The sequence below is a fragment of the Crocodylus siamensis genome, chromosome 5 (genome assembly GCF_052110815.1).
Source record: "Crocodylus siamensis isolate JL-2025a chromosome 5, ASM5211081v1, whole genome shotgun sequence".
NCBI lineage: Eukaryota > Metazoa > Chordata > Crocodylia > Crocodylidae > Crocodylus > Crocodylus siamensis.
Window position 1 is genome coordinate 145,793,441 of NC_143399.1, and position 15,472 is coordinate 145,808,912.

General features: G+C 38.7%; 1 protein-coding gene across 1 annotated transcript in view; it reads right to left on the bottom strand.

Annotated features, from left to right (window-relative positions):
* Positions 1-783: 783 nt before the first annotated feature.
* Positions 784-15,472, bottom strand: part of KCNH8 (potassium voltage-gated channel subfamily H member 8) — a 338,731-nt gene continuing 324,042 nt past the window's right edge. Inside the window, exon 16 of the mRNA XM_090049221.1 lies at positions 784-2,604. Coding sequence (XP_089905347.1) covers positions 1,912-2,604 — 693 coding nt within the window. The 3' untranslated portion in view covers positions 784-1,911. The remainder of the gene's footprint in view (positions 2,605-15,472) is intronic.

Sequence of the window (15,472 nt, forward strand, 5' to 3'; positions counted from 1 at the left end):
ATTATAGGCATATCTTGTTATATTCTATCAGTTACCTTATTCATTTCTTTGATATCTTGCATTTCTAGCTTGTCCAGTACTTTTTGTATTTGCTTCAAACTCGTATAAAATATGTAAACAGAAAAAAATGGTATATAAACAATCGTATTAAAATTGTGACACACTGACAAAAGTCAAACAGTTCAAATGAAAGCTACCGCCAGCATTCATTTATACCAGTGATGATGAAAATATGAAACAAAGTGAGTTAAGCAGAAGTTAACAGGCTTTTTGTTTTGTGTTCCCTAGTGTACCCAAACCTAACAATGCAGCAGTCCTTAGATTCTCAGACAAAATTCCCACTGAAGATAAATTTGTTATAGATTTGAAGTCAGTTGAGTAGCAGCTATATAGGGATTGCTGGATTAGAAGTATTATTTAAATATAACTTCATTGTAATTTTTCCTTATTTAAAATAGTTTCATGATTTACAGTTGGTATATTATTTACTTAGAACAATTGTTTTGAATATGTTCTCATGATGCAAACCCCACATCTTGAAAATGCATATAAAATCCCCATGGAAAGCAGCTGCTGCACATACATGGTAGTTACTATTTAAAGTTCTAACATACTGAGCACTAGAAAAAAAGATTTCAAAATACCAAAAACAATTAAACCTTTTTATGGACAACTTATTAAGTCTCATGATTTTTCTTTAAAGAGCAAAGCTATTTTTAGGTATACAAATGCAAACCAATAGATAAATACATAGTATGTTTGTTTATTTTTTGTACCGGTTAAAACAACCTAATATTTTAAAATTTGTATTTAAAAATATATTGCTCTAAGGTTGCAAATCTACCTGCCAATTTTCAGCTCTCTGTATTTGGTTGACTAAAGATAATTAACCTCCCAAAGAACAGGGATTTCTGTTGAAATGTTGACTCAGCCTTAACAATAGAAGCAGTAATACAATGCTATGATACAAAACAAGGATACTGAATGTCATTAGTGTAGCACAGCTTACAGGTTAGAATATTAGTATATGACTTATCATGAGATATGTCATTCCAGGTTTTTTATTTTTTTTAAATAAAATATCACCTATTTTTATGTGAATTCCACAGCATGGATACATTCATTGCAAACTGCATGCAGATAAAAGGAAATCCAGCTGTAAACTACATCATTAACAATAAATAATTTGATCTAATACATGATGGTAGTGCATTTCTCATTAAAACTGCAAGCTTTTACCAAAATGAAAACAAACCCTTATTCTCTTTATAAATATTTTAAATAGTTTTAAATACATATTTCATACCAAGTATATAAAAATAGCTTTTTTTTCTTGATAGATAAAGAGGTTTCATTTACATGACAAATGACGTGCAACAACTAACCACTCTCTACCAGCTCTATTTGGTTGTTTGTCTAGGAAAAGACATGCAGCGATAATTGTCTCTCTGCCTTCGCAGAACTGACAAACAGACCAGCAGGACTCACGATCACCTGAAGCAAACAGTGCCATGGATATTGTTTGGGAACAACAATCAGGCACTCAAGAAGAAAACTTCTGCTTCAAGCAACAAAAATCTCTTATGACAGTTCTTTTGTCCTAGACTTCCAGCTGCTCTGTGACCCTCAGGGTCTTTGGACTATCACAAAAGTCTGCCAAACAGACCAGTAAGTGACATCTGTATACAAAATGCTTTTCAACATGCTTCTAGAATCTTGAAATTGTTTCCTTTTGTGTGCACTGGTTATATCTTTTCATATCCATTTACTTCCTATAAATCCAAAATTGTCATGTTTATTAGTCCCAATGATCACCAGAGAAAAGGCAAAACAAAGCAGTCATGCAGTACTTTATAAATTCAAAACTGGCAGCTGGAGAACATGCTTTGAGTACCACTTGTTGGTATATCATTATACATCTATGGCTTGGCTATCTTTAATATTCATTGTGCTTCTCACAGCATGTAGTGGGAAAGCTTCTGAGGTTTGTGCAGAAACAACCCCTGTTGTTCTGTGAAGGTCCCAAGACCCTGGCAGGTTCTCAAGGCTTAGCGAACTGACTGGCCGTTGACTAAAGCTACTTTTCCTGCATCTGTGTAATGATGTCTCTGATGAAGAACATACTGAAGAAGAAAGAGTTGCTGAAATAGACTGAAGAGGAGTCAAGGTAGTATCTGAATGCAGGGAGGTGCATCTTAAAAACTGCAAATGATTTTTCTCAACTACCTGATAATTTGAAGGTGAATATTCAAGGCCTGAAGTATAGTAAAATTCACCGTCTGTAGAATTTAGAATTTTGGATTCAGTCCTTTGGGGACTGCTTCCAACAGGTGATGAATCCACGTTCCAAATGTCAGGGGTGGTGTTACCATGGCGAAGTTGTGCTTTGGTGCAAGTAACATTCCCAGCTTGCATGTGCATGCAGGGTTGATGTGAAGTCCAAGTTGTTCTAGTCTGTAAGCTTTCTACTGTAGGGCTCCTAGATGGGCCATGCACCGCACAGAACCCGGGAGGCTTCTGTGATGTCAGTAAATTCTCTAAAAGATGCATCACATTCTTCACGTCCTTACTTAACTGGGAAACCTCTTGAGTTAGTGTAGTCACCTGTAGCCAAAAATGAAAACAGCAATAATTATGCGATGATGCACATAATGAATGTAAATGCATGATTTACAAATGCTTCTCAAATGCATTTTTCTAAAGGAACTCCTTTCTTAGGATACAAAAAGGCCTTTATGGCAATCATGTGGTATCTTCACTGAAAAATAAATTTGGTTTAACTAGAGAAGTAGTGTATCGGAGACAGTTTGTCCCTTTATCTTATCCCATTAAACACATGCATAGATTACAGCTGCAACATATCTCCATCCCTAACAACAAAATACAAATATAGATACACATCAATATACACTTGATTTTACATATATATCTATATCGATAGTTAGATAGATATATAGATAGAAGTAGTAAAGGTGGATTCTGGAAACCTCACATATAAAACTCTTTCAACTTATTTAACAGGGGACTTCTTTGTATAGAGAGAACAGGATCAGACCTGAGGGGACTTTTGTGCCAACAAATAATCACGTTTCTCTGATCTATAAAAATAAAAGCATTTAAAAGGTAGGCAAGGCATGAATTGTCCTTTAAATAAGTAAAATTTTCAACCAGCAATGACTGTGCTCTGCCACTGTGCAAAGGTAGCTAATTGCTGCTGAAGGATGCAACAATTGGTTTTTATGAAAACTTAATGCTTAAACTTTAAACTTCAATTTAATCTTTAGACCTATAGGAGAAATGGTATTGCTTTCCTAGTCTTAACCTGGAAAAAGCCCCTAGTCTAACTTGTCCAAAATGCCTAATAAGTTTGGATGGTTTGGATTTTTTTTATCCTCATTTTCAGATCCTGTAAAGGTGCCAAATTTCCAGAAAGTGGTAAACATCTGCTCTTTAAAAACTGGGGAACCAAAAAAATAATAATAATAAAAAAAATGGAGCCACCGAAAAACGCATTCACTACTGGAAATATGAGCCCTAATGTTGGAATAGTTCAATTTCATGTCATCTCTGCTGACAGGCCTAATACTTCAAACTGTGCTCACATTTGACTTTAGGAACCTTTGTGAACTAGCTGATACAGGTGAGCTTTGTTAGAAAGCAAGTTTAATTGAAAAGTTTGCACACCGGCAGCCTGGGTTTTGTGTCAGGCGTGCAAAATACAATGTGGGTCTTTCCAGGACAGGGCTATATTCATGGGAGAGATTATTTTTGAGTACCTCTATGAATGAACTCTCTTTTCTACTTAACATTTCCTTTTCTTTCCAGGTTCTGAAGCTATTGATAATAGCACAACCCCCTCCCCTCCCTCTCCCTACATCCCCCTCTCCAAAAAAAACCTTATACAAAGAATTCTCTCCTTAATAGAATATATAATCTCTCATTGTGAGTGTGACCAGACCCACAGACTAATACAGTTTGTTTGGAAAATTAAGCTAATTTAGGTGGGGCTGGAGACACAGACTAAGGAAACCAAACACTTAATAAAAACATCAAATGGAACAACTCATGTTATATATTATTTTCTTTTGTGAAATGCAAAGCGAAAGGTTTTATGAAGTTACGGCCAGTTAACTATTTTTAATAAGCTAATGAAAAATCAAAAGGGGAAAATGAGTCTTGTTTTGCCTCCAGTAGTCGGTATTCAATTTATTTTAGCTTAGATTACTGTAGTTATGCCTGTGAAAATAAATGCATGCAGTGTGTTAAAGCAATACTAGTGGAAGTAATCTGTCAAAAATGAGACATGGTTATACATTATTTGCTTCAGAAGAATAAACTCACCTGTCAAAATAAGAGAATAATTAAGAGGTACTTGCTTTGCCCCAAACTTAAAAGACTGCATGACTGGTGCAACTTAATTTTTTATAATAAAAATAAAGTTGTGCTCTTCTTTGGGACAGACTATTACAGGAAATCCACTGAAAAGAGCACTCAGGCTGGATTTGACTACACTATGGTCATCCACTGTACTTTACAAGTATTATGAGGATAGGAAATGTTTGGTTAGGAGAAAAGGAGGAAGCTTCTTACAGGTCCATTTGGTCCTTTGAATTTTGAATTCAACTCCCTAATATTGTTTCATCTATATATATAAAGGGCTTAGCCCATCTATCTGTGTGTCTGTTTGTCCATAATGCTCTTGAAGGGTGCCAGGAGCCCAGCATGGCAGGGAGGGCAGAGGGAGGAAACAGTTGAGGAAACGCAGGAGTCAGGCTCCTGGCTACTGTGAAGCTACCATAAGAAGACAATTAGATGCACAATGCCATCAAGAACGCTGTGCAAATGAATTGCAAGAGGAGGCCACTGTGAAAAGACAGTTAAATACATGGCATAATAAAGAAAGTTGTGCAAATGAGTCTCAAGAAAATGCCTCTGTGAGAAGACAATTAGATGTACAGCACCATCAAGAAAGTTGCCATCAAGAAAATTGCCATTCATCCATCATTCTTGATGGGCAATTCACTATTATTTTAATATTGCTCTCCCTTTTAAGAAGAAATGCTTTCTTCTATGCTCTTGCCTGATGGGAAGAAAAAAGGAGTAGCCAAACAGTGGGAAAAATCTAGACTGTTAGCTGGGAGATTTGTTATTAAAATGGTCTGCACGTATGTATATGTGCAATTAGTAAGATACAAGTTGATGGAGCTTATGAACATGTTGCATAGTCCTTGAGTTCTGTAGGACTAATGAAATGTGTTTTGTACTGCAAATGGCTTCTTCTAGAATGCAGGGTTGCTATGCACTTTATAGACATACTAAATAATAGCTTCCATCGCTGATTCGATTTGGCAGAGATTTGGCCCGATTTGGTGGCCAAATCTCCAAATCCGAATTGAATTGGGAGACCCTTTAATCTCTCCAAATCGACTCAGAACCCTCCAAATCAATTTGGAGAGATTCAGAAAGATTAGAGGATTCTGACATAGACACATCTTACATTTTTTTCTACATACCTCAAGGTACCAGGCGGCTCATGAATGCTGAGCTGCTGGAGCGGATGGAGTGTGGAGGGGTCCCCAGCACGCTAGGCAGCAGACCCAGAAATAGACCAGAAGCACTTCTGGTCTACTTCTGGGTTTGCCGCCAAGCACACGGACCCCCACCCCCGCACCTCTGTGGGACTCTCCATCGCCCCAGCATCGCACTGTTCATGAGCCATGCCTGGTACCTCAAGGTATGTAGAGAAAACATTTAAAGCCAAATGTATCTATGGCCAAATTGCTGATTCTTTGAATCGGCGTCAAATCTTCAGATTTGGATTCGGCTGAATTGAATCAGGGACAGTGATCTGAATCACTGAATCGAATCACTGTCCCCGATTCAGGCCGAGTCCAAATCTGATCCGAATACAGCCCATTTCACACACCCCTACTAAATAAGGTATATAAAGCTCAACTTTTGTGAACTAGAGCTCACTTCATGAAATACTGTGAAAAGACAAGCACAGAGCAATGTATAAAGTAGAGTGAGTGATTTAAATACAAAAGGTGGGGCGAGGAGGAGGGGCAGCAGTGCTTGGAAAGGCAAACAAGCTAAGAACCCTTAGGGGGAAAAAAAGGGAATCACAAAAGCTAATCCAGGTAATGGGATAGGAATCCATAGTCCCTGTTTAAAGCATACTTAACATAGTCCAGTCTGTGAATGATTTCTTGTTCCACAATTGCCTGTTAATGCTGGTTTTTAAAATGTTGCTGCCTGAGAACAGTGAACAATGAACGAATGCTGATCTGAGAGCTGCAGAAAGAAAAAGCTGCCTGTGGCTGAAAACTTTAACCTCCCCGACTTCAGGTTTGCTGTTCTCAGGTAGGTTAAAGTTTTCAGCCACAGGCAGCTTTTTCTGCAGCTCTCAGATCAGCATTCGTTCATTCTTACAGACAGAGATTGCCCTGCCTGTCTGATGTAGACATCAGAGAATCACTGTAAGCAGGTGATAACATATTTGATAACATTGATAGAGTTGCAGGTGAATAAACTTTGAATGTTGTACTCCTTGTTATTTAGTCCAGTGATGATCTGGTCTGTACTGTGGAGTCACAGCAGGCATTTGGGTCCATTGCAAGGTCTGGTGCCTCAGTTAGGATAGGAGGTAGCTAGTTTGTTGCTTGAGAGACTCAAGGTTTAACAGATACTTGGTTGGAAAGACAACGTGAGCCATGCAAGCCTGCCAGGAACATGACAAGAATTCAGTTAGAGAAATAAAATCACCTGTGGAGCAGAGCACTTATGAATAATAGCAGACTCCAAAGGCTTGTTTTTATGATTCAGGAACAAAGCAGTTCATGAAAGGTCTTCTGCTCTACTTGTGCTACAAGGAGGTGGGCTCTGCCCCAGTTCCAAATATGTCAGCGTAGGTAGCAATACTGTGAAGTGGGGAGCAGAAAAAGTGGCCATTAAACTTGCGGCTACTTGAGTTCAGTGTTTGGAAACTCCTTTTAGGAGCACGGAGAGGGAGTGACCTATACTCTAGCCTCGAAGTAGCAGAAGCAGTGTTAGTGGGTCAGCAACAGACCTGTTTCCTTCTCACTGGGTGCATCTAAATGTTCATTAATGTGCCTTAGATACTGCGCATTTAGTTAATAAAGTACTAACTAAATGCACAGTACCTGAAGTTACTGAGCAGTAGCACTGGTACCTGGGTATTTAGTGATGCTTACTTTGCATTAGCCTAATAACACTGCACAGTAGGCTATTACCGCAGCTTTTGCTATGACATGCTACTGCACAGTGTTATTAGGGTAATGCACAGGAAGTGTCATGTAGGAAGCGCCTAGTGAGGCATTTTGCTAGCGAGTTCCCACCTCACAGCCCAGTACTTGGATTTTGTTCAGGGTTATCAGTAGGGAAATTAATTTCACTTTATGTGCATGAATCCTAGCTGAGCTATGAAGGCTATAAGGAAAGATTAGATTTTTATTTCTCCTTAGTTTTAGTTTTTCTTCTTCCACTTTTATAACAGCATTTATTACTCTGTCATGTTTCTTCTTTTCGTTCACTGAAATATTATGGAGAAAACTGTGCTCTTCTGGACTTGGTATTTATCAAGTGCTTCAGTGCCTACATCTCTTCTTTGATAAATGAGCTACTTTAAAAAAATAAAAATAAAAAATTGGTAAGTAGCTTGTTTCCAATATAGTAACATTGACTGATTTCATCAAGTACTTGCTGAAGTTTTTCTAAACAGCTCTCTGTAGCACAGGCATTTTCATATCTCGAGCTTTTGGTAGGACTTTTGCAATAAAGTATATTGGGCATGTTCTCCATTTGGTAAAACCAGTGTAGATACACCTTTATTAAACTGGTATTTTCTAATGTATTCACTGATAAACCCTGGCTATTTTCTGGACCATTCCTGTACTCAAATAATATAAGGGAGTTAAATGTATTTCACTATCCAAATAGAGTTGGGACTGCTCAGTGTCTGGAATTGGACACCTCTATAAAACTATTCTAGACCATTTTATACTAATCCAAACAAGAGCTGTAATATCAGTATATGATATTAGAGTATGGAATTCCTGCTGTGCAATGATTTTTGGTAAAGAGAACTTTTAAGAAGAATCTGAGGGTTTAACAAAAGTAGTATGAGTTAGCAAGCTGCAGGGTTTTTTTGTGCATTATGGTGTTAGGAGGTACTGTTACACTGGATGGTAATATCTTGCAGATGATGAAGAAAATGAGGTCTTCCCCTTGTGTTTTTTCTAAGATTGCTTGAAGCTTTCTGGTGCCCCGTCCATTTTGGGTTTTGGTAATTTCTGATCTGTTTCTCCAAACTGCTCCTGCAGTTTCATTGACTATCATGCTTTTCTTTACCAATAATCCTAAACTGTTGTGCAGTGTTGATGTACTTAGTATTGAATTAACAGCTTCTTTCACCTTGCACTTCAACAGCAAGTGAAGTTTTTACTATCATGAACAGATCTAGATAATCATCAAATGAAGCTTATTGAATCTTTTAAATGTTAAGGGCCATTAACATTTCCATATCTTTATAGATTTTCTGCTTGAGAACAAGGGAGAAAAGTATGATCTCTATCGGCATTTCCAGCAAGACTGAGTTAGACTCTTACCTTGCCCTTGACTTTTGTTAACCTTCCTAATTTTGGCTCCTCCATCACATAGTCTGGTATGATTAAAATTTTCCTTTATTGCTTTATTTATTTGTGCAATTTATATTATTCTCTGATATGTTTCCTATCCCTCCTTTCTGAACAACCAAGACAGCGATGAGGTCAACCTAAGTTTGTAAAAGGCAGTTTGATTAAGCAGAAGAGTTGGATGGCATTGTGCAGGAAAAGATGCAACAGTTGTCTTCTTTATCTTTAGCTGTCTATTCCTTTGATTTTTTCTGCTCTTGATATTGGTAAAGTTCAAATAATAGCAATTCACTGGAGTCAGTTAGGAATTGGGAGAGACTTGGAGTGAGCTATCTTTTGAGGTACATGTTAACTACAGCTTGAAACTTTCTGATTACTGGATCAGAAGCCCTGAGGGTTTGAAATCAGGATGGTGAAAGCATGAGATGAAAGAGCTCAGAACATCAATAACAAGATATAAAACTTTTCAGGTCTGGTTGCCCGCATGACTACAGCCATGGCTGATAGTAACCATAATTTATGGTCTGATGGTAGGTAATTCAGTAGGAAAGAGCATCAGAAACACTGTTGTGTGCTGGAATGTGCTGATTTGTTGACATTTAAGGGCTCTGTGGATGTGTTTCAATTTCATATGAAGTAGTATTTATTAAGTAGATAAGAAGAGTATATCAGGTGTGGAAATTCAATTTAAATTAAGTCCCCCTACAAACAAGGAGGCTTTTGAAACCTGTTTGACAGACACCTGACTGATTTCCCACCAATTTACTAGTCTGGCCTCTTAGCAACCTCAGGGCAAGCAGACTTGCTGGGTAAATTAGGACCAGACGGTTAAAACAATCAATATTAACAAGTAGATAGGCCAGAAAAGGGACAAAACTGATTAAAGTATGTTAAGACAAGTTGGATGTATTCAGACCTGAGGAAATTTGCTCCACGGTATTTAAGAAACAAGTAGAAGCACTCTGCGAATCATTAGTAATTATCTCTGAGAATGCATGGAGGAGGGGGGAGATCCCAAAGGACTGAAGAAGAGTAAACATGGTACATGTCTTTAAAATGGAGAGGAAGGAGGAGAGGACCTGGGGAATTAGAGACCAGTCAGTCAGCTTAACTTCAGTACTTGGATAGGAACCAAAGCAAATTATTAAACAATTTATAAACACTTAGAGCCAGATCAAAGAGGTTTTTATGCACTCTAGTTGCCTTTTAGTTGGACTTCATGTATATTTTATGCAATGAGCAATTCATCCGTATAATTCTTCTTAAATGGTTATGTGTTCACTTGTGAATTCCAAAGCATCTTTCTGCCTAGCTGTGTCTTCTAGTGCCTCAGCTGGAGGCTCTAAAGCATCCATACATTTAGTTACTGCACATACAGCCCAGCTAAACATCTGTACATTTAACTACTGCTTACGCTTATAGGATCTTCCATTCTGATGAAAACACATCTGGACAAGAACCAGGTAAGTTTAAGTCATTCTGCTATTGAATTAGGGATCATTTTATTGCATAAGACAAAAAATATTGCAGAATGGTTCGTTTTCCTTGGTGCAATTTGTGAGTATCTAACTGGGCTTGTTACTGATGATGGTAACATTTAACACATTCTCACTGCCTCTTTTCCCCCTCAGTTCATCAATATTCTGTGTAAGCGTTCATGTGGTTTGTGCTGCTCCTTCAAATTGTACTGTGGACTACTGTGGTAGTAGTCTTCATCCTTGGCTTTTCTAAATGTGCCATTATCAGGGGGCTTCTGAAGAATTTTTAAGAATCTGTAGTGGGAAAAAAGGGGGGTTCTCTTACTTTTGGAGATATACAAGCAATTCCTAAAATGAATGTTTTAGGTAAATCCTTAGTAACCTGGAAGAACTGTCCAAAAATCATTAGTTTTTTTATTTCAGTAAAGCAAAGTGTAAACTACTGCTCTTGGGAAGGAGAAATCAAACACACAAATACAAAAATGGGAAATAACTGGCTAGGTAGCAGGAATGCAGAAACGTGTGTATGTGGTGGTTATAATATGGTGGATGAGTCATCAATATGAAGCAGTAGCAAAAAAGACACTTGTCATTCTGGAACCTATTAATATAAGTGCCATATGTACGGCACAGGAGGCAATTATTCTGCTCTACTTGGTACTGGTAAGACCTCAGCTGGAGTAATGTGTTGGTTTTTAGAGTACCGTCCTTTAAGAAAGACTTTGGCGACAGTAGAAAGAGTCCAAAGGAGAACAAAAAGAATGGTAAAAGTTTGGAAAATAGGACTTAGGAAAAAAGATTGGAAAAATTGGGTTTGTTTTCTTGAGAAGAGAAGATTGGTATAAGTCTTCCCATATGAAAAGTGGCTATAAATAGGATCAGATCAGGAGAATGGACCAGATGACCTCCTGAGGCCCCTCTAGCCCAGTTTTTCTATAATTGATAATTTTAATTCCCTGTCAATTCATGCCTTTCCCTCATTTTTATAAATGTTTGTATGGAAGATTCCTCCCCATCTGAGGGGAATATGCTCTTCTTTTCCTTCTCTTCCCCATGCCTCTGTTTATATATGCAATATCTTTATATATGCTCCCTCTTTCTGCTTTTTTTGTTTCAGGAACCTCAGTTTCAAGAATCTGTCCTTGAACTCCAAAGGCAACAAACTGCTGGCATCCTATATCCTCCACTTGGTCATGAGTCAAGTAATTGTGTACTTGCAGTAGTAAACTGTGTGGCTCCTCTTTTGATTAATCTTGTTGGGCATCTCTCCCCATCCTTCTTGGGGCTATACCAGGGTTCTATACTTAGGGTTGTATATCTAAGTTTTTTTCAGTTTGAAATAATAAACTGAAGTTTGTTTTTGTTTTTATGATAATTTAATGAACTGCTTCCTTCTCTCAATGCCAAAAAACCCTGCTTGGACCAATCATCCTTGCAGTTTCTCAGTGCCTTTGGAATCCTTTCTACCTGGATGAATACTAATGGATGTTCTCTTGGTGCTCCAAATTTAATGTTGGAAAAGGTCACTTTGTTCTTATTCTTCTTTAGTTGTACTCTATTTGAAATTTTGCCCCTCTCAGGGATTTAAGCTTCTCCTTCCTCTCAGGATACACAACCCCTTCTAGGATTGGTGAGAAAGCTGTCTCTTTCTCACACCCTCACCAGCACATATCAGCTCAGTGCTGCTTAGCACCATATATATACCTACTCTACAAGAATGTTCACCGTACAAGAGATTATTTTAAATACCTAGGTTGTAAGGGACTTTTGGGGGTCTAAGTATAGTGCCAGTTAGTTACCTAAGTCTCAGAACATTACCTACAGGCTCAAAAACATTGTTCACCGTTTTAGATCATTCCTTTATGAACTAGGGTACAGACTAAGCGGTTCATGAACATCCACAAAAATTTAAGCCTATGGACAGATTAATTCATTTCAATGGGATTGCCAACGTATATAAATTAGAATCACAAAATTGCAGGGTTGGAAGGGACCTCAAATGCCAAAGTTCAAACCCCCTTCAGGCATGTAGGATACACTATTCCCGTTGTATCCAGAACAATACCTATCCAGCCTCTTCTTGTAAACCTCCAATGAAAGAGATTCCACAGCTTTCTGAGCTAGCTTTTTCCGTTCTCCTACTTTTCTCACAGTAGGGAGGGTTTTGTTCCCCACTTTAAGATTTAATCTAAAGCTGTTTGCTGCTCCCCTCTGCCTCATGTCCTGGCCTCTGTGGCAAGGGGGAACAATAGTCTCCTCTCTCCTTTATGGCAGCCCCTCTAATATTTGAAAATTGCTATAATTTCCTCTCTTGGTCTCCTGGGTCACATCCAGACGAACATACGCATGCATTTCCCCAGGGACAAATAGTAGCGGCAAATAGTTCAGGCAGATGTAGGGAAACTTTAGTACATAGTTGTGCTGATGCTACTTGTCCTGGCGAACACCTGTGCATGTGCGGTCTGGCATGCAGCAAGTTGCCTGGGTGGGGTAGGGGAGGCTAGGGCCAGCACCTGGGTTGGCCCCAGAAGCCTTACCTGAGATCTGGGGGCCTCCTGAGGTTTCTGTGGTGGCAGTCTAGGTGCGTGAAACCCGGCTGGCAGCCAGGGTGTGGCTCCAGCTGGCAAAGCTCTGGTTTTGGGCGGCACACACTGCTGTCATGTGTGCCACCTTGCTTTTTTCTCCTGTGGGTTTTCTTGACACTGGTATCTCCCAGTGTCAAAAAATCCCACTGTGCTGTGAATTAGCAGTGCGTTGAACACCTGAATGTGTGTGACGTGTGGCACCACAGATGGGTCTGCAGCGCCGCAAGCCGCACATGTGCACTTGTCTGGATGTGCCCCTTTTCTTTAAATCAGATATGCCTAGTTCTCGCAGCCTTTTTTCCCGTGGCTTCCATTCTAAGCTTTTCATCATCATTGTCACTTGCCTCTGGATGCTCTCCATTTTTTTCTACACCTTTCTTAAAATGTGAAGCCCAGAACTGCACACAATACTCCAGCTGAGGTATTTTCCAGTAGTGTGGTACTGTCACTTCCTGTGTCTTACATACAGTACTCCTGTTAATATATTCCCAAACTGCTTTCTGACAATGGCATCAAATTCTGACTTATGGTTAGTCTGTAATTAATCAAAACTTCCTTCTTAGAAATACTACTACCTAGGCCAGTGATTCTCAACCAGTGCCAGAGCATCCTGGGATGCCTCCACGTCCTTTGGAAAGTGCCTCGAGGTACAAGGAGATAAGCAGATAAGTGCAGGTTCTGGTGTTTTCCTGCCTAGACAATCTCCCAACCCCACTGCCTAGTCCTTATGCAAGCAGGTAAGCAGTGTAATATATACATTAGGTTTTGAAATCGGGTGCCACTTAGCTCACAAAAGTTATGGAGGTGTGCCTCAACTCCAGTGATGGGTGCCTTGAGTTGAACAAGGTTGAGAACCATTGGCCTCGCCAATTAACCCCATTTGTGGTTTTAATTTTTCATCCCTAGATGTAGCATCTTACATCTGCTGAATATCATTTTGTTGTTGACTGCCCAGTTCTCCAAGCGTAGAATCATAGAAAAGCAGGGCTGGAAGGGATCTAGGGAGATAATTTAGTCCAACCTGTAGCCCAAGACAGGATCATCCCTAACTAAAACGTCCCAGTCAAATGTTTGACTCAGGGCTGCAGGCATATATCTAAGCACTGAGAGAAGTGAGGTTGAACACAGAACTACCCTCTCCAATTCATTTCCTACTGTCTGCCTCAGTGATGCTCATCCAAGGTGTCACAGCTATAAGGTGTTCAAATATAATTCAAGACTTCAAGTATGAATTTATAGTATCAAAATAATTTTCTCCTGTTGTGGTCTTTCTGTATTCTTTGCAACAGAAAAAAAATACTCTATTATTTTTCTATATCCAAAAAACAAGTGAAAACTAAGAACTGGCATTTTCTAAGGGGTACCTTGGAAATAGGTACCAATGTGGGATGCCTTCAGTCAAAAAAGATTGAAAACCACTGGTCAAGCTCTACGTAGTTCTTTGCTCAGCATGAAGGTTTTTCTGGGTGACTAAAGCATCTAAGTCACTTCCTGCACTGTATACAAAATTTAGGTGCCTATCTCTGGGTTATGGATTCCAATCTGGGACCTAAGACTTTTTAGGGTCTAGCCATTACAAACAGAGAAGCAACAGAGTGGAGCCTTTTCTTTGTATAGATAAAACTAAATTTGTGTTAAAAAAAAAGTTCTACATTTTTTCTTCTTTTGTTTAAATGTACCACGGCATTGAGAGATTTATGTTACTTCACTGCAAAAGCAATAACAAGCATAAAATGACTGCAGATAAACTGTTTGGCTATGCTGTGGGATGTCTGCTCCAAAGCTCCTGCCTGTGTACCAAATTTTCACCTGCATGTTGCTGATAATCATGCAGTACTTGTGTGAGTTTGATGCCGAATTATATAAGGACTGAATTAAGCACAGGCTCAGACCTAGATGTTTTTAAAAAAACTTCTATTGTTTCACAAAGTCATAAACGAAAGGGGGTCTGTTGGTTCATGAGGTTCCCAAATCAAGCCCTTGCTTTCTAACCCGGAGGCTAGGTGCAGCTGCCTGATTCAGTAGTCTCAGAACTGGTCAACAGCTCATTTAAAAGGAGTCCCTTATCTTTTTTTTTAGACAAAAGATACAAAACTGTCCCCACTCTGACAGTGAGGCATCTAACATAACTTTACTATTACTTATATATGATAACACATATACATATGTATTTCTAATTCTTACTTCTATTGGTTATTTAGTTAACTTATCTATATTATAATATCAGGTGATACGCTCTGTATTATAATTTTTACGCTGCTTATGTTAATTCTTAATGACCTTTATGTTTCTTATGTTAATTCTCAATAACCTTTGTGTTTTTTATGTTAATTCTTATGTTTTGCTGTTTTTAGCAGGGTTAAAAGGTCAAGGCCTACATAATATGCGGTTGTTTTTCGTCATTGCGGTTTAGCCATGCGGTTTCCTGTTTTAACAATGTAAGCTGCTTGCTTGCAATTTTTATCATTGTCCAAGGGTCAGAAGGTCAGCATTTTCATCTAAGGGTCAGAAGGTGATTACCAGAATGTCAGTCGCTGACTCCTCAACCTCCTTGAAGCATTCTGGGAGTTTTTGTGCATTGTTCTTAGTGCTTATGCTGAGCAAAGCCTAGCATTATCTCTCAGTACTTATTTATACCCTCCTTTTTGAAAAATATCTGTTCTCCCCAAGGTTGAAAGAAGTGAATCAAAACAGTTTCCCTACATCCCCCTGAAGTTTCAGAAGCATCACTAGTATATTAGAGCAAGCAACATTT